The sequence below is a fragment of the Podarcis vaucheri genome, assembly GCF_965113315.1.
Source record: "Podarcis vaucheri genome assembly, chromosome: 13".
NCBI classification, from domain to species: Eukaryota; Metazoa; Chordata; class Lepidosauria; order Squamata; family Lacertidae; genus Podarcis; species Podarcis vaucheri.
In genome coordinates, this window is record NC_138751.1 from 8,169,455 (window position 1) to 8,188,226 (window position 18,772).

At 46.4% G+C, this 18,772-nt stretch overlaps 2 protein-coding genes across 3 annotated transcripts in view; both read right to left on the bottom strand.

Annotated features, from left to right (window-relative positions):
* Nucleotides 1-18,772, bottom strand: part of LOC309516816 (uncharacterized protein) — a 279,061-nt gene that overhangs the window by 150,302 nt on the left and 109,987 nt on the right. The gene's annotated exons all lie outside the window — the stretch shown is intronic.
* LOC309516784 (uncharacterized protein) lies at nt 584-16,913 on the bottom strand. Of its 2 annotated transcripts, XM_082195649.1 has the most exons (5): nt 16,638-16,913; nt 15,893-15,947; nt 2,147-14,173; nt 1,932-1,978; nt 584-1,889 (listed from the first exon to the last, which is right to left on the bottom strand). In XM_082195649.1, exons 1-5 carry the CDS (start codon nt 16,638-16,640, stop codon nt 915-917), a joined length of 13,107 nt encoding a protein of 4,368 aa, XP_082051775.1. In that variant the 5' UTR covers nt 16,641-16,913; the 3' UTR covers nt 584-914. The 2 variants fall into 2 exon arrangements, with proteins under 2 accessions (XP_082051775.1, XP_082051774.1); XM_082195648.1 differs by having other exon boundaries at nt 584-1,978.

An 18,772-nucleotide genomic window follows, 5' to 3' on the forward strand; every position in this document is an offset into this window, starting at 1 on the left:
TGAAGCTGCTCTGGCGAGCCAGCACCAGCGCAGCACACAGAAGTGCCGTTTACCTTCCCTCTATAAAGCGGTACCTATTTATCTACTTGCACTTAAGGGTGCTTTCGAACTGCTAGGTGGGCAGGAGCTGGGACCGAAAGACGGGAGCTCACCCTGCTGCGGGGATTCGAACCGCCGACCATACGATCGGCAAGTCCTAGGCACTGAGGTTTTACCCACAGCGCCACCCGCGTCCCTCCTACAGCAGTTACCTTACAGTAAAGTCAGAGTGGTTGTCTAAGGCAGGATTGGGGAACCTTTTTCATCACAATGGCTACATTCCCTTCTGGGGGACTGTTAGTATTTGTACTGTATTTGTTAGAAAATGTATTTTACAAGGAGTAAATTGTACTGGGGAAAAGAAAACCAGATGAAAACACTTAAGGGGTGTGTGAAGCAGGGCCGATGAGGGGCATGTGTGTGACCTGGTGAGGGTTGCAAGTGCCAGATAGAGGGTCTTAGCGGCCTGCATTTGTCTCCATTCCCCACCCATGTTCTAAGGTGGCTATTATATTTAAGCGCTGCAAACCCCCCAACACAGTGCTGCTAACATAGAGATTTATTGACAAAAACGTATTACATTACAAAACAATTTAAGAATGCTTCATACACGGTAAAAAAGGTAAGTGATAGGTTTGCTGAGCCTTCAGCATCTAGACAACCATCCGTGGAAGGTAGAGCCTGGTGCTCTTTTCCCATCACCACCATTTGATATTCATGGTGCTGCATTTAAAAAAATCATTGTAATCAAGGCATCCTACACACTCCACCAGAGCAGCTTATCATTTTCTCTTGGCCTATTTGTCAAGGGGACTAGATCTTGCAGGTTGCTCTGCTGATGCTCAGTTTTCAATCCATAGTGCACACCTTGCCACTCACTCAACTGCTGCTCCATCTTTGCTGCTTGTCCCGGTGCTTTCTGGACTTTTAAAATTTCTGCTTGACCTGCTGCTTGAACTCGGGTCCTTGCTGCTTGACCTGTTTCTTGACCGGCTGCTCAATCTCGGATTTCTACTGCTTGAACTTGGGTCCTTGCTTCTTCCCCGGCTTCTTGACCTGCTGCTTGAATTTTGGCCCTTGCTGCTTCCCCGGCTTCTTGACCAGCTGCTGAATCTTACATTTCTGCTACTTGCCCTGCTCCTTGTCCGGCTGCTTGATCTTGGTTCCCTACTGCTTGACCTGCTTCTCGATCCACTGCTTGATTTTTTATCCCTGCTGCTTGCTCTGAGCCTTGACATTATGCTCTGCTTCCAGCTCCTGAAACTTATTCTCCCTTTTCTGGGTTTAGATTCATGATCCCATCGGACTGATCCCCCTTCTCTTTTCTCAGGGAGCCTTGTTTCACCAGCACCCCCACTCTGCTTCCTCTTGTACAACATGCTTTGAGTCATCTTCCTTTCACTTTTCTTCCTAAATTTGGACTGGGCCAAATCCTTTCTCTCTCTCTGACTTTCTCCAGGGTGGTTTCCCATGCCGCTTGTTGCATGGCCAATGCCGGTGCCTCGTTTCTTTGACTTTCCTTCTGAAATGATCCCCCGCCTTTCAGTATTCTGCATCCAGATATTCATCCCATCCCGCAGATGCATTTTTCTCTCCAGGATTTTACCAAGTATAGACAGTTTCCCATCTGTTTTCACAGTGTGTTTTGAAGATATGCCACCTACAGAGTGAGGGTGGGAGCCTTTTTGCACTGGCTGCTTGTCCATCCCATGTTCTAACCTGGGGGCCTCTTCCCCTCTTGTTGTCTTAGCTACCTGTTTGCTTTCATGTTTGGTTGATAACTCTTTTTCTCCCATAGTTTCTTTATGGGATGCCTTTCTTCTCCCACCCAAAATTTCTTCACCATTTCTGTCTCTTACTTCTCCCTCTCCATCTCTTACTTCTCCTTCTCCATCTCTTACTTCTCCTTCTCCATCTCTTACTTCTCCTTCTCCTTCTCCTTCTCCTTCTCCTTCTCCTTCTCCTTCTCCTTCTCCTTCTCCTTCTCTTACTTCTCCCTCTCCATCTCTTACTTCTCCTTCTCCATCTCTTACTTCTCCTTCTCTTACTTCTCCTTCTCCTTCTCTTACTTCTCCTTCTCCATCTCTTACTTCTCCTTCTCTTTCACCTCCTCCATCTCTTACTTCTTCTGCTTCTCCTCTTTCTTCCTCCTCATCCTTCCTCCCAGCTCCTTGGTGTTTCCCACCTTCAGGATCTATTGTGGATGCTTCTCCATCAGCCTTTCCTTCTCCTTCCCTGTCATTCCCCAAGATCTCTGTCTGTTCAAAATCATGATTTTCCTCCCGGAAGGCCACCCTTTTGTGGGATACAGAGAGTTGCCTGGAGAACTCCAGAGCTTCAGTCATTTCATCTGCAACTGACTGAGGTGCACGGAGGTGTTCAAATTGTTCAGAAACCGCTTGCCTTGCCACATCAAACAACTTTGTTTTGCTTAGGCTGGCCCTTTCATCTGAGGTCTCTGAGGAAGGCACAACATCCTCTGGAGAAACTTGGGGTGTTCCTGCTGTCAGAGAATCTGCATATCTCAGGCTTCTGGGCTCTACCATGGGCATCTCCTCTGCATCTTCACTACTGACTCCTTCCTCCTTTCTCGCACACGAGCTCTCCTTGCCTATTTCTTCGCCACCATCCCAGTCTCCGACTCTCTCCAGTTCACATTCTGTGCTGTACTCAGAAGATGAATAGGCACCACCTTCCTCCATTTCTTCCCCCATATTATCACTTGTCTGTAGCAGGGAACCATCTGTGGGCTGCATTTGGTATTCAACTTCTGTGTTTGCAGAATCTTGATTTTGAGATGAATGCGACACCTGCTGATTGGATTGTTCTTGATCTTGGGAGTCTTCACTTGAGGTCTCCCTATTCTCAGAGACTTGGATACCTTGGTGCTCCATGGGGTCCTCACTTTTGGGGGTGGGTGGGGGAGGTTTCAGGTTACAGCAAGGGGATTCAGAGGACCATCCTTTTAGCTGTCCGGGTGCTTGGCCCCCTTTGTCACTGCTGGTGGCTGTATCTTCAATAATTTGGTTGGTTATTTGCTTCCTTTCCTCACTGTCACGGCTTTGTTTGCCCCATTTTGCCTGGTGCTGTTGATCTGCCTGGCTATAATGCACGGAGCCCACCACATGCTCATGGAAACATTGAGAGTCAAGGGTATGGGATGGCTGTGTGGTGGGATCCAAGGCTTGCTGGGAGACAAGAGTGTTGTACTGTTGAGGGTCATCTGCTTTCAAAGGCCCAAAATATGCCTGGGAAAATTCATGTTCTGAGAGTGAAGCATCCTTCATACATTCACCTAAGGATGAACCAGAGATTTGGGATTCAATATTATGTGATATCTGAGAAGTGGCATCTGCCCCTGCCTCTTGTGAGAGGGAAAGATCTTTATTATCTCCTGAGGATGAAGAATGGATCTGGAGTTCAGTATTCAATGATGGCTGAGAAGAGGAGTCAGCCTTGCCTTCCTTTGAGAGGGAAGTATTCTTATCTCTGTCTCCTGAGGATGAATCAGAGTCCTGACATTCAATATTAGCTGATGTCTGAACAGAAAAATCTACCTCTGCTTCCTTTGAAATGGAAGGATCTTTTCTACTTTCTCCTGGGAATGAAACAGAGTCCTGGGGCCCATTATTTTCTGATATCTGAGAAAAGGACCCTGCCTCTGCCTCCTTTCCATTTTCCTGGGAATTTTCTTGCTGCTCCTGCCTCCACCTTTGCTCTGCAACTAATTGTAATGACGAAGCTGAGCCTTTTGTGGATGTTGATGAATGGCATGAGCAGGGACAGTTGAATATCTCACAAGACTCCTCTGCCTTGCCAGAAATCTGTGGATATTGCGCAGCATGATGTAGATTCAGTGTAAATATCTGCAATGTACTCACTTGCGGAGCTTCTCTTTCACCCTCCGAGCTGCTGCTTGTCCCTTGGATTACTGTGAAATGCTGAACTTTTGTATGAGGATAGAGAGATCCAGTATCCTTTTCGGCATCTGGCCAGGAAACCATCCTATGCTGTATTTTCCAAAACAGCTCTGAGGTGTATGTGGGTTGATCTTCTGACCCTGAGCTGGCTTCCTTTTCTGCTCCTGTTTGAAAAGGAGTGTTTGGCACTTGGAGGGTCTGAGCGCCAGAATAAGTCAAAGGCTCCTCCTCCTCCTCCATTTCATCAGCTTCTGGGTTAAAGGCCCTCCTTGACTTCTGAGCCAGTTTAGGGAGGTGCCACTGGTGCTCTGTGTTGAGGTTCTTGATGTCTTTTTCCAGGTGTTCTTCTGCTCTTGAGTGTAAGAAATGCGAGTGCTGGGAAGAAACAGGAACCTCCTTTGCCCCAGGCCATTCCTTGGCATCAGCTCCCCATTCATCAATAAAGTTCTTTTGTCTCCTTCCAGCAGTGCTCACTCCCACTGAAGATTGGGGGTTCTCCTGTGGCTCCAAGGGGGGTGGAGCAAATGCACGCACCGATTTCTGAATAATGGCTGGCAAGCCCCACTGGTGCTGGATCTTCTTGTGCTGGATGTGGACTTCCAGAACATCTTGAGCACCATCAGTGAGGAAAGGCAACGCTGTGACACAGTCTATAAAATGGCTAATAGATGAGGTTCTTGCCAGAAGTCTCTCCTCCTCATTCTCCCCCAGAAGTTGGGTATGAGAGTCTTGATAAAATGTAGAGTTGTAGGGATGAGTTTGAGGCCTGATTTCCCCAAACTGAGAAGGTGGCACAGGAGGTAGAAATGCTCTAAGCATATTTTGAGCATGTTTTGGAAGCCCCCATCTATGCTTTGCAGTCATACTCCTCACATGAGCATCTAGACACTCTGTTGTGTCTGGACTGAGGAATGAGAGAGTTGGAGTAATAATGTATACTTCCCCTCTGTCCCATGAAACTCTGTTGGCTATATTATCTCCTTCCATGTATGGTGGGTGCTTCTCTGATTCAATGAGAAATGGAGCAAAGGCATGCAGGGACTTCAACACAGAGGAAGGTAAGCCCCATGCATGATGGAGTTTTTTGTGCTGAATGTGTGATTCCAGAAGGTTCTGGGCCTCATCCGTGAGGAAAGGAAGAGTCACCTCAGGCAATAAGAAAGTAGTCGCTTGAGCCAATACAGGTGTAGCTGCTGCCTTTTGAACATAATTGAGCTTCCTCTCCAGTTTCTCTATTGCCTTTTTTCTTACCTTGACATCTTCTAGCAAGTCTTCCTTGTCATCTTCTGAATGGGAATCAGCTTCAGGCTCTTGGGAGAATTTACGATGAAAAGGTGTTAGAGACCTTGCTTCACCCAACTCATATTGGGAAAATGCTCTGGGATTCCGAAATGCCCTCAGTGATTGTGAAACCTGTTCTGGAAGGTGCCACCTATGGTGTGTAGTCATCCTCCTCACATGGGCATCCAGGTTTTCCTGTAACTCTTGGCTGAGGAACGTGAGACTCCTTGAAATAATATGGGCTTCTTCTTTCTCCCATGGGTATCTCATGGTCATGCTTTGCCTGTGTTTCTCTGTCTCAAGATGAAACGGAGCAAAGGCATGCAAGGACTTCAGGACATTGGAGGGTAGGCCCCAAGTATGGTGGAGTTTTTTGCGCAGGATGTGAAATTCGAGAATTTCCCAGGTCTCATTGGTTAAGAAACCAAGTTTCACTTCAGGCGATAAGAAAGCAGTTACATTCAAGTTCATAGTTGAGTCTGCTCCCTGTTTCAATTGGTTGAAGACCTCCATTTTCTCTGTTGTCCTTCTCTTGACTTTGAATTCTTTCATGTCTTCATTGTCACCTTCTGTTTCAGAGGAATCTCTAGCCACTTGGGAGGATTTGTAGTGAGGAGAAAAATCCTGTGCATTCTCCGATTCCAATCCTAAAGCATGTCTGGGATGTAGAAATACTCCCAGTGATTGCTGAACCCTCATTGGAAGGCCCCATCTGTGCTTAGCCACCCTCCTCCGCTCATGAGCTTCCAGGCGATCTTTTGTGTCTGGACTTGGGAAGAAGAGATCCCAGACAATCTCTTTCACTTCTACCTTATCCCCTTGGTGTGCCTTACTCATTCTCTTGCCTAAGCTTTCCACATGCGTCTGAGACTCATGGAGAATTGGGGCAAAGGAATGCATGGACTTCAGCACAGAGGAGGGTAGGCCCCATGTGTGCTGGAGTTTCTTCTGTCGGATATGGAATTCCAGAAGATCTTGCATTTCATCTGTGAGGAAAGCAAGCTTCACTCCAGGCCATAAGAAATAAGTTTCTTCAAAGTTCACAGTTGTGGTTGCTCCCTGCTTTCCTTGTGGAAAGCCCCATCCTTTCTCTCCTGTTCTTCTGTTGTCCATTTCCTCCTCCACCAAGTCTTCCTTGTCCTCTTCTGAATGGGAATCAGCTTCAGGCTCTTGGGGAAATTTGTCATGAAAAGGTGTTAGAGACCTTGCTTCACCCAACTCACATTGGGGAAAGGGTCTGAGATGCCGAAATGCCCTCAGCGATTGTGAAACCTGTTCTGGAAGGTGCCACCTATGGTGTGTAGTCATCCTCCTCACATGGGCATCCAGGTTCTCCTGTAAGTCTTGGCTGAGGAACGTGAGACCCCTTGAAATAATATGGGCTTCTTCTTTCTCCCATGGGTATCTCATGGTCATGCTTTGCTTGTGTTTTTCTGTCTCAAGGTGAAATGGAGCAAAGGCATGCAAGGACTTCAGCACATTGGAGGGTAGGCCCCAAGCATGGTGGAGTTTCTTGTGCAGGATGTGAAATTCGAGAAATTCCCAGGTCTCATTGGTTAAGAAACCAAGTTTCACTTCAGGCGATAAGAAAGCAGTTACATTCAAGTTCATAGATGAGTCTGCTCCCTGTTTCAATTGGTTGAAGACCTCCATTTTCTCTGTTGTCCTTCTCTTGACTTTGAATTCTTTCATGTCTTCATTGTCACCTTCTGTTTCAGAGGAATCTCTAGCCACCTGGGAGGATTTGTAGTGAGGAGTAAAATCCTGTGCATTCTCCAATTCCAATCCTAAAGCATGTCTGGGATGTAGAAATACTCCCAGTGATTGCTGAACCCGCATTGGAAGGCCCCATCTGTGCTTAACCACCCTCCTCCTCTCATGAGCTTCCAGGCGATCTTTTGTGTCTGGACTTGGGAAGAAGAGATCCCAGACAATCTCTTTCACTTCTACCTTAACCCATTGGTTTGCCTTAGTCATTCTCTTGCCTAAGCTTTGCACATGCGTCTGAGACCCATGGAGAAATGGGGCAAAGGCATGCATGGACTTCAGCACAGAGGAGGGTAGGCCCCATGTGTGCTGGAGTTTCTTCTGTCGGATATGGAATTCCAGAAGATCTTGCACTTCCTCTGTGAGGAAAGCAAGCTTTGCCCCAGGCCATAAGAACGTAGTTTCTTCAAAGTTCACAGCTGTGGTTGCTCCCTGCTTTCCTTGAGGGAAGTCCCATCCTTTCCCTGCTGTCCTTCTGTTGCCCATTTCCTCCTTCAGCAAGTCCTCGTTGTCATCTTCTGTCTGGGAATCAACTGTAGGCACTTGGAAGAATTTGCCTAGGGAAGGCTGCACATTATCCTGACGAGATCCGAAAGGTTGTCTGGGAAGCAGAAATCCTCCCAGTGATTGCTGAACCCTCTTTGGAAGGCCCCACCTGTGCTGTACTACCCTCTTCCTCATGTGAGCTTCCAGGTGCTCTTTTGTGTTGGGACCCAGGAAGGAGAGACTTGGGATAACAACTTGTACCTCCATCCAATTGCATTGCGTTGCCGTTGTCATGTTCCTTCTTGTGTGTTGCATCTGCTTCTGTATCTCAAGGGGGTATGGGCCAAAGGCCTTCAATGACCTCAACACAGAGGATGGTAGGCCCCATGCATGCTGGATCTTCTTATGCTGGATGTGGAATTCCAACAGGTCTTGGGTGACCCTTGTGAGAAAATTTAGGTTCACCTGAAGGCTTGATAAAGCAGTTACTTTAAAGTTTGATTGTACAGTTACTCCCTTCTTCCCTTGGGGAACAACCCATCCCTTTCCTGCTGCTCTTCTTCTGTTGTCCATTTCCTCCTCCACCAAGTCTTCCTTGTCCTCTTCTGAATGGGAATCAGCTTCAGGCTCTTGGAGAAATTTGCCATGAAAAGGTGTTAGAGACCTTGCTTCACCCAACTCACATTGGGAAAATGCTCTGGGATTCCGAAATGCCCTCAGTGATTGTGAAACCTGTTCTGGAAGTTGCCACCTATGGTGTGTAGTCATACGCCTCACATGGGCATCCAGGTTCTCCTGTAAGTCTTGGCTGAGGAACGTGAGACTCCTTGAAATAATTTGGGCTTCTTCTTTCTCCCATGGGTATCTCATGGTCCTGCTTTGCTTGTGTTTCTCTGTCTCAAGGTGAAATGGAGCAAAGGCATGCAGGGACTTCAGCACATTGGAGGGTAGGCCCCAAGTATGGTGAAGTTTTTTGCGCAGGATGTGAAATTCGAGAATTTCCCAGGTCTCATTGGTTAAGAAACCAAGTTTCACTCCAGGCGATAAGAAAGCAGTTACATTCAAGTTCATAGTTGAGTCTGCTCCCTGTTTCAATTGGTTGAAGACCTCCATTTTCTCTGTTGTCCTTCTCTTGACTTTGAATTCTTTCATGTCTTCATTGTCACCTTCTGTTTCAGAGGAATCTCTAGCCACCTGGGAGGATTTGTAGTGAGGAGTAAAATCCTGTGCATTCTCCAATTCCAATCCTAAAGCATGTCTGGGATGTAGAAATACTCCCAGTGATTGCTGAACCCGCATTGGAAGGCCCCATCTGTGCTTAACCACCCTCCTCCTCTCATGAGCTTCCAGGCGATCTTTTGTGTCTGGACTTGGGAAGAAGAGATCCCAGACAATCTCTTTCACTTCTACCTTAACCCATTGGTTTGCCTTAGTCATTCTCTTGCCTAAGCTTTGCACATGCGTCTGAGACCCATGGAGAAATGGGGCAAAGGCATGCATGGACTTCAGCACAGAGGAGGGCAGGCCCCATGTGTGCTGGAGTTTCTTCTGTCGGATATGGAATTCCAGAAGATCTTGCGCTTCATCTGTGAGGAAGGCTAGCTTTGCCCCAGGCCATAAGAAAGTAGTTTCTTCAAAGTTCACAGCTGTGGTTGCTCCCTGCTTTCCTTGAGGGAAGCCCCATCCCTTCCCTGCTGTCCTTCTGTTGCCCATTTCCTCCTTCACCAAGTCTTCTTTGTCATCTTCAGTTTGGGAATCAGCTGTAGGGACTTGGAAGAATTTGCTGGGGTAAGGCCGCACAATGTCCTTTCCTGATCTGAAAGGTTGTCTGTGACGGAGAAGTTCTCCCAGTGATTGCTGAACCCGCTTTGGAAGGCCCCACCTGTGCTGTACCACCCTCTTCCTCATGTGAGCTTCCAGGTGCTCTTTTGTGTTGGGACTTAGGAAGGAGAGACTTGGGATAATTACTTGTACCTGCATCCCATTGCATTGGATTGCCGTTGTCATGTTCCTTCCTGTGTGTTGCATCTGCATCTCAAGGGGGTATGGGCCAAAGGCCTTCAATGACCTCAACACAGAGGATGGTAGGCCCCATGCATGCTGGATCTTCTTATTCTGGATGTGGAATTCCAACAGGTCCTGGGTGACCCTTGTGAGAAAATTTAGGTTCACCTCAAGGCTTAAGAAAGCAGTTACTTTAAAGTTTGATGGCACAGTTCCTGCCCTCTCTTGCTTTCCTTTTACGCTTCTCTTGGCTTCTTCTGATGAGTGTTCATTGTCATCGTCAGTCTGGGAACCATTAGTATGCCCCTGGGAAGATTTGTATTGACAAGATAACGGATCCAGTTCAGATTGAGGAAGTGATCTGGGCCGTTGAAATGCCCTCAGTGATTCCTGTACCCGCTTTGGTATTTCCCATCTGTGCTTTGTGGTTATATTCCTCACGTGAGCCTCTAGTCTCTCCTTTATATCCAAGCTGATGAACGCAAGATTACTGATCATCGTTCTCACTTCTACCCAATCTGAGGGGTGAATATTTGTTATGTTTTCTCCCCGATGATTCTCTGGATCAGGGGGAAATAGGGCAAAGGCACATAAGGACTTCAGGACAGTGGAGGGAAGACCCCACATGTGCTGGATTTTCTTCTTTCCAATGTGGAATTCCAGAAGATTCCAAGCTTCCTCTGTGAGCAAAGATGGCTTCATCTCAGATGATTCAAACGTAGTCAGTTCCACACCTGTGCCTGTGGTTGCCACTCCATGTCCTTGGTGGATAGTAGCTTTTGGATGACCCCTGGCTCCTGCTTTGGATGTGAGTTGCTTCAAAGGCTCTCTTCCCTCAGAAAGAGTAGGGATTTCATCTTGCTCGTAGGACTTACGATGATCTTCTGAGAGCGGTGCATGATGCTTTTCTTCTTTGAAACGGGACTCAAGTTGAGTGGGAGCAATTGCCCTAAGAGAATCCTGAATCAGTTTGGGAAGTCCCCACTGGTGCTCCATGGCCCAGCTCCTCACGTGGGCTTCAAGGCCATTCTTGACATCTGGACTTACAACATGCAGGGCCTTTTGAGGGGGGATGGCCTCTAACACAGAGTGTGGTACATGAGCAGTCGCTTTTTCTTGATATCCCAGTTTCTCAACAGTGACATGTGTTGATGCTCCTGCTTTTTTACTCCTCTGTAGCTCAGGTGGAAGAGGGACAAAGGCATGCAAAGATTTCTGCACAAGAGATGGCAGCCCCCACTCATGCTGGAGTCTTTTGCGCTGTATGTGAAGTTCCAAAAGATCGCAGGCTTCCTTTGTAAGAAATGTTGGCACTGGCTCCTGGAATACTTCCGTCAATTGGAATTTAGCCTCCATATTTTTTTTCTTGAGATGGTCTTCCAAAAGATTCATATTTGAAGCAGGGGTCACTGATTTCCCTGAAGAGGGTTTGTGTGCAGTGTCTGCAAACATCGGCTGTAGGGATCTAGCCATAAGCAACTCCCTTGCTTCATTCTGGAATATTGGGGGTTCCAGCTCCTGGACCCTAATCTTCGCTTGGCTGATTTGGGATGAGGAACATCTTTCCTGGAACACTGTAGCCAAAGGTTCCAAGTGCATGCTGGGCAACTCCCCCAAAAAAGTGAAAGGTTCCCTTGTTGAAGATGAGGTGGCAACATTTGGAATATCTCTCAACTGCATCTCCCTGTGCTTCTTGGCCAAGTGGTGGTTCATCTTGTCCAAACTATGGGGCTTCAGCATAGAAAGAACTTGAGCTGACTGTGGGGAGGCAGGCATCAACCCAAATGTTTTTCTGTTGCTTACTTCTTGGTGTACAGTACTCAATCCTGGGTGCTTGTATGTTATCCAATAGCAAGGGCAGTAGAAGTAGTGGTCTTCCACTGCTGCCCTGGCTATGGCATCTTTCCTATTCAAGATTTCACTCTGTTGACTAGGTTGGTGCTCTGGAAACTCGTGCCTGATGTTCAGCTCCCCCTTATCCACTGCTTCACCCTCCAGAAAGGGCAGAAATGTGCTTCTGGGTTTCACTTGGCTATAAAGAGGGGCAAACTTCTGGAGTGAGTCTTCAAGTGTGACCTTGAAGCTTCCCATGGGTTGGAGATCAGATTCTGTGGACTTTCTCCTGAGGCTAGGGTGATCTGTAGAGGCAGCTGATGATTCAGAAAAAGCTCCCTCACGAACTTCTCCTGCCTCCGTATCCTGGTGTTGGCTGACCATTTGCTGTGCTCTGTAAGCCTTGGGTCCATGTGTGAAGATGTTCTCACCCACAAACATCGCCTGCCTTGCCTCTGCCAGGTCTTCTCTGGCTACTGGGATGGGAGAGGAGAATCTGCCCAGAGATTCACAGCTTTTATTTTGGTACTCTGTGATTTGTGGTTCCAAGGGACCTGTCCCAAACACAGGGCGGAAAAGCTTGATAGATTCCAAAACCCTCTTAGGCAACTTCCATTGTCTCTGTAGCTTCATCCTTTGAATGTGGAAATCCAACTGTCTGTAGGTGCTTTGTGGAAGGAATGATGGTTTCTGCAGTAGAATGCAGACATGGGCTTTAGTCCTTTGGAGACTGGGCAGTGGGGGAGCCTGTGACTTGAAGCCATGCAAGGATTTCTGAATAAGACTAGGCAAGCCCCATTCATGTTGTAGCTTCTTTTTTCTAATGTGCAGTTCCAGATTCTCTCTTACCTGAGCATAGAGAAACTCTGTCCTCACTTCTAAGAACTCAACAGCAACTTCTCTAGCTCTAGGAAACATGGGCAGCAGTTTGGGCTTCATTGCACTCATGGCCAAAGTTGGGAAAACGTCCAGCCATTTTTCATCCAAGTGGAATATCTTATTCTCTGTTGCTTCAGACTGAAGTGTGGGGTACATCAAAGGCTGACTTGGCATTGTCCTCCTCCCTATCCTAGTTCCATCCTGTTTCCCTGCAACAGTCACCATCTCTGGGGAAAGTAGCCTGAGGGACTCAAGGACCCTTGGTGGTAAGTGCCATCGGTGAAGCATGATTCTTTTCAGCAGATTCTGCTCTAGTTCTTGGATAATGGCATCACTAAGGAAGGAGAGCTCAGCCAGAAGAACATTCACCTCCACGTGCTGCAATGTCCGGTGCTGCTGTGATTGGGGGACAATTGGGAAAACAGAATGGAGAGATCTCTGGACAAGGCTTGGCAACCCCCAAGCATGCTGCAACCTCTTTTTTATCACGTGCCATTCCAGATCCTCCCAAGTCCCCTGCTCAATGAATGGGATCTCTTGTATCAGTGTGGGCTGGTCCCATGGGTGCTGCACCTTCTTTTTAAGCACATGGGAATCCAAAGACTGCTGCTCATTAGCAGGAAGAAAACTTGTCCTTTCTTGGACAAACGCAACAGTGTGCTGCGACTGAGGTAGCATCTCATGTCTGCCCTCAAATGACTTTTTCCCAGTTATAGTCTGGGGGTTTGCTTTGGAAGGAGGGGGAGATTTGAGGGCTGTTTTCCTGGCTGTGGATTCCAAATGTAGAACATGCCTATGAAGTTTCCCTTCCCTCTCACCCTTGACGACTTCTCCTCGGCCTCCTTTCCTGTGTGCAGATGGTGCTATATCTGTGGTGAGCTTCATGTGCTTGAGGGCCTCTTGGACTTGCTTTGGCAATACCCGACATTGCATGCGAATCATCTTTTTCATGTGTTTCTCTAGTGTCCTCCTCTTTGCCCCACTCATGAAAGGAAGAAGCCGAGGCCTCATCAACACAGTAAGCTCCCTCTTTGGACGGTACGGGCAAGTGAAATCCATACCAAGAGGCAAAAAGGCCCTGAGTGACCTGGTGATGACTGATGGAAGTCCCAATTTGTGTTGAATACTTTTCACAACCAAATGCCACTCCAAGGTCTTTCTCACAGCCTTAGCCACAAAGGGAGTGTCCTCAGTAGCAAATTCAACCCTAGGAGACTTGATATTTGCTTGGGAGATCACAGGTAAAGAACTGGGGAAATGCCTTGTCCCTTTATGGTGGAATCTCATGCCCTGGTGGTTCTTCCTCTCACTCAGAGAGGACCCTTCATTTTTCTTATGCCTCAAAGGCATATGGCTCTTCTTGCTGAAATTTGATAGCTCGGACAGGTCAGAAGAGGGACTGTAATCTTCCCAACTATTGAAAGACAGCTCTGATGATGTGCTAGAAGAGAAGCAAAAGGGATCGCTCATTTCCCCACTGCTGTCCTCAGAGCTGTCATAACATTTATTTATACTAAACATGGAATGGCTGTCAGAACAGGAGGGATTTATGTCATTCTCCCTGGAGATGGGAACATCTTGCTGAGCAGAATGGAGTGGCTTCCCCTTCTGCCTCTTGCCTTTGGGAATGTGTTGCTCCTTTCTGGATGAAGGGGTTATTTCTGGGCCCAATTCTGGATGGCCACAGTTTGTGGAACGTTTACTGCTGCTCCATGGAAAAATTGTGTCATCTCTTTGAGCTGAAATGGCTGGTAGGCTGGAGCTCCCCACATAAGAGGCAATGGGAAGTGGTGGCATTTGCAAAGCAGGAAGCCCAGGTTTTGATCCATAGACATGCAGCACTTCCTCAGCCTCCTTGGCTGCCCTGTCACATATGGCGCAGGTCACGTTGTCACATAGCAATCTGCGTATGGAGGAATGGCGGCTGCCTCCATTTTGTGGGTCTGTCTCCTGGTGTTTGGTACCTGTAAGACAAATGAAGGCACTGGTGACCTTTCCTTCACCTCCAGGATGGTATGGAGCCAATTGGTATAGAGACAATTATATTTTGTCAGGAGCTGGCTGGATGAGGAGGAGTGGCAGGCACTGGAGGAGGAAGAGGAGTGTGGGGGGGAGCATACCACCCATGTGTGCCACGCTCCTGTGGGCAGTATGTCCCGCCCCCAGGAAATGGCCTGCCCTGCCCTGCCTGCTCTCCACTCCCCGGTGACAGAGCATTAAGCTCCGCCACTGGTGGCAAGAGCCTCTTGCCCAGAAGCTCCCCAGGGAAGACAGAGAAGATGAGGACTTAGACCCTGGGTCCTGGTGGTGGGAGGTGCTAGAAGTAGGAGGGTGGAGTGATCAAGGGAGGGAGCAGGTCAGAGGAAGAAGGCCCTTCCATAATTTCTGCCCCAAAATGGAAGGAAGTACACAGACATGGCAAAACACGGAGTACACAGACATGACAAAACTTACCAGAAGAACAAGAAACCAAGAAGAAAGACTTTTTAAAATGGAGTGTGTGTGTGTGTGGGGGGATTATTGACTATCTGAAGACACATTGTAAACAAATCAAAACATTAGTAGGACTGATTTAAGCACGTGCAGTAAGAGAAAGCTAGGGAGAACATAAGGAGAAATTAGTAAATAGATATGAATTGGATATGCAGTAATAAAAATAAATAAAACTAGAAAGGAGGGGAAGGAAGTCAAAGGGAAAGTACATTGGATTTGTAAAGTGTTTGTTTTTGTTCCTGTTGAAAATATTTGTGAAATGTGAAGAGGAAATTTAAACTTAGAAATAAAGCACATTCAAAGCAAAATGAGAAAGAGGGGAGGCGAGAAGGGATGGAGGGTACACTGACCATTCCACAGAAGGACAATTCCAGTCTTGCTGGTTCTCCTCCTCTCACACCCCCTCTTGGAGTGTCCTACATGTTGTCGAGCAATGAGTCTGGCAGAAGCAGAGGAGGAGCTCACTGCCACATTGCAGTCCCCATCTGTTGGGAAGAGCTGTAGAGGGGAAAGGCAGATCCGAAGCTCAGTTTCCTGCAACTTCTCAAGCTGAAGGAGTTGAGCAGGGAAGACTTCGCTTGCTACATTCTGTGAATAAAAAGCCAGTACCATTCCAAGCGTCCTGTCTCTTTTTGACCTGCAGGGGCCTGATACTTCCCTGCCAGCACTCATGGCACATTTATATATTTATTAGAGGTATTAGATTACATATATATACCAATTTGGAGACCCAAGAGGCACTGATTTTATTTCAGAGCAGCAGTGGTGAACCTGTGGCCTTCCAAATGTTGTTGGACTCCAGTGCCCATCAACCCTAGCAAGGATGTCCAATGGTCAGGGGTAATGGGCATTGAAAGCCAACTTCTAGATTGCGTTTACTAACTCAACTCTAAGTACTTTTGTTAGGCGATCTTCTACAAGTTCTCCTGGGTGTATTTCAGTTTTAAATAAGGTTGTTGTTGTTTAAGATTTTTAATTTGGTTTGTATTATCTTGCAGTTGTCTTATTAAAGAAACCCAGGCAACAAATGACAAGGGTGTGTATGTACACTTTCATAGGTGTTAAGAAAAGACCATGTGAATTATCAAATGTCAGCAGTAGTTTTTACGCTCTCTCTCTCTCTCTCTCTCTCTCTCTCTCTCTCTCTCTCTCATCACCAGGATGAGCTGGTTCCTGTCTCAATGGCTTACCTTCTTCTTTGCCAAGAGCTGCTTGGAGATGACTTCTGTGTTCCACATGTTCCTTCTAGGAAGAGAGGAGGCAGCAAAGTTATTCAAAAGGAAGAACAACCAGTTGGAAATACCACCTTACCAAACAGGGAACAGATCCATCAGGCAGAGTGAGGCATGTTCCAAGTTTCATCAGGGTATCTCTAAGTAGGACCAGGAAAAATCCATCTGAACCCCTGGAGAGCTGCCACTGGTCTGCTTCGACTATACAAAGCTGGATGGACCAACAGTCTGGATCTGTATAAGGCTACTTCCTCCTTGTGGCCAAAGCATGTAATACTGTCAGGTCATTTTTGACTCGTCCCATCTCTCTTAGAAGTTCATTCAATATCAAAGTTTAACAAAGACTGTTAAAATGCCATTTTCATTATGATCATGGCACCACACTGGTGCTTTCTTCCCTAAAGCATGGAAATCCATCCCCATGAATGCTCATTTTCTGAGCCTTGCATTTGACAGTTGAGAAGTGTACCATATCTGTGAGATCATCTGTACTGTCATATAATTGTTTTATTTTGGATTTTGCTATTATTTGATTATATGGCTGAAACCTGCCCTGGGAATCTTTGCGCTGAAGGAAAGGTAGGAAATCTCTTAAATAAATTTGTAAGTACATATTGCTGTTGTAAGTTGAGAAAACAAAATGTGGTGGTGGGGGGGGGCTGAGTAAAATTCAGACATGAACAAAGGGGATACTGAAACTCACCATCGGTGTGCCAGTCTCAGAGGGGAACCAACTGCCCAGCTGTTCCTCCAGGGAGTGGGGATTCTCAGTGACTTCAGGTTCGACTGAAAAGGACAAGATGCTTCTCTGTGCTTGGTCAAGTCTCTTGTACTATGCAAAGGTGCTACATTGGATCATTTGGAAGAGGCTGATGAATAGAGCCAGGGCTAGAGTAGTGTACAAGTTGAAGTGAAAAGGGAAAAGTGATTGATGAGGGAAATCAGCTCCATCTTTGTGAAACTGACCTGAATGCAGTCTTTGCACTGCCCCCAGGCAGTGGCAGTTAGCAGTGGTTTAGAGCAGCATTCCAAAGAATATCACAAAGAACTAACAAAAGAACCTTGGGAACACCCTGGGTTTTCTCCAGCCATGGATGCTGTTGCTGCCTCCTTCTTCATTGTCCTTCAGAACATGCTTTTTTCTTTGTTATTCTGGAAGCCACAGTGATACACCTCCATACAAAAACACATGAGTCTATGGTTTTTTGTTTTTTTAAAAGAACTAGATCGACACTACCAGAGAGATGAACAATGTTTGCATCTAAAGTTAGTTCTACTCAGAGTAGACCCACTGAAATCAATAAATCTAAGTTAGTCATATCCATTAATATCAACAGCTCTGCTCTGAGTGGATTAGTATTGGACATGACCCAGAAACTTGTAATCTTAGCTTGACATTTATTTACTTAGGATAGGAAAGACTGTGTGTAGTTCAGCTGCATGTATTGCTGTAAAATGCTGTAGTAAGTAAAGGTAAAGGGACCCCTGACTGTTAGGTCCAGTCACGGATGACTCTGGGGTTGCAGCGCTCATCTCACTTTACTGGTCGAGGGAGCTGGTGTACAGCTTCCAGGTCATGTGGCCAGCCTGACTAAGCCGCTTCTGGCGAACCAGAGCAGTGCACGGAAACGCCATTTACCTTCCCGCTGGAGCAGTACCTAATTATCTACTTGCACTTCATGCTTTCGAACTGCTAGGTTGGCAGGAGCTGGGACCCAGCAACAGGAGCTCACCCCGTCATGGGGATTTGAACCGCCGACCTTCTGATCAGCAAGCCCTAGGCTCTGTGGTAATTTATCTTAATTTCAGGAAAGCAATTGCTTCATACATTCATGGTTCCTGCGTGGTATTACACAGGTAATAATAATAATAATAATAATAATAATAATAATAATAATAATAATTCTATTTCTCTAATGTCTTCATTCTGGGATAAGTGAGCAGTGTGACTCTCTTGTAGGATAATGTACTCAAACATTATGTGTATGGAGCAGACAAATTTGAGAAGCTGCCTGCAACGTGTGTGGAGTGGAATGACCAAGATGATCTGGAAACCAAGCCTTAAGAGGAATGGTTGAGGGAGCTGAGAATGCTTAGCCTGGAAAATAACAGACTAGGAGGAGATATGATAGCTGTCTGCACTTGTATAAAGGGCTCCCATATGGAAGATTATTTTATTATTATTTCTTGAATTTATATACCACCCTATACCCAGAGGTCTCAGGGTGGTTCACAGAATAAAATCAAAACATAAAACTACAAAATACATAATCAAAATAAAACCAGCCCAACCAAACCCCCACATTTTAAATGGGCATAAAATGGGGCAAGCTTGTTTTCTCCTGCTCTGGAGGGTAGGACTTGAACCAATGGTGTCAAGTTATAAGAAAGGAGATTACAATTAAACCTTAGGAAGAATTTTCTGACAGTAAGGGCAGTTTGACTGTGAAATGACTCCCTCGGAAGGTGGCAAACTCTCCTTCCTTGGAGATTTTTAAGCAGAGGTTGGATGGCCATCTGTCATGGATGCTTTAGCTGAGATTCCTGTATTGCAGAGGAATGGACTTCTAGTGGACTTCCAACTCTACAATTCTAGGATTCTAACATGACAGCTAAAGTGCAGTCAAATGTCTACTCAAACAAAAAGCTTCGTTGTGTTCCAGAAGAGTTACCCCAAGAAATTGTGAAGGGAACTGCAACATAGTTCTTAACTTTATCTCCTCATTAGCTGTTCTTTGCTGTTCAGCTCAGGCCTCAGCAAAATAATGTAACATTTTGGGGAAAAAATACAACCCAACAAACCAGCACTGGAGGCCAAGATGGAGAAGATCTCCACAG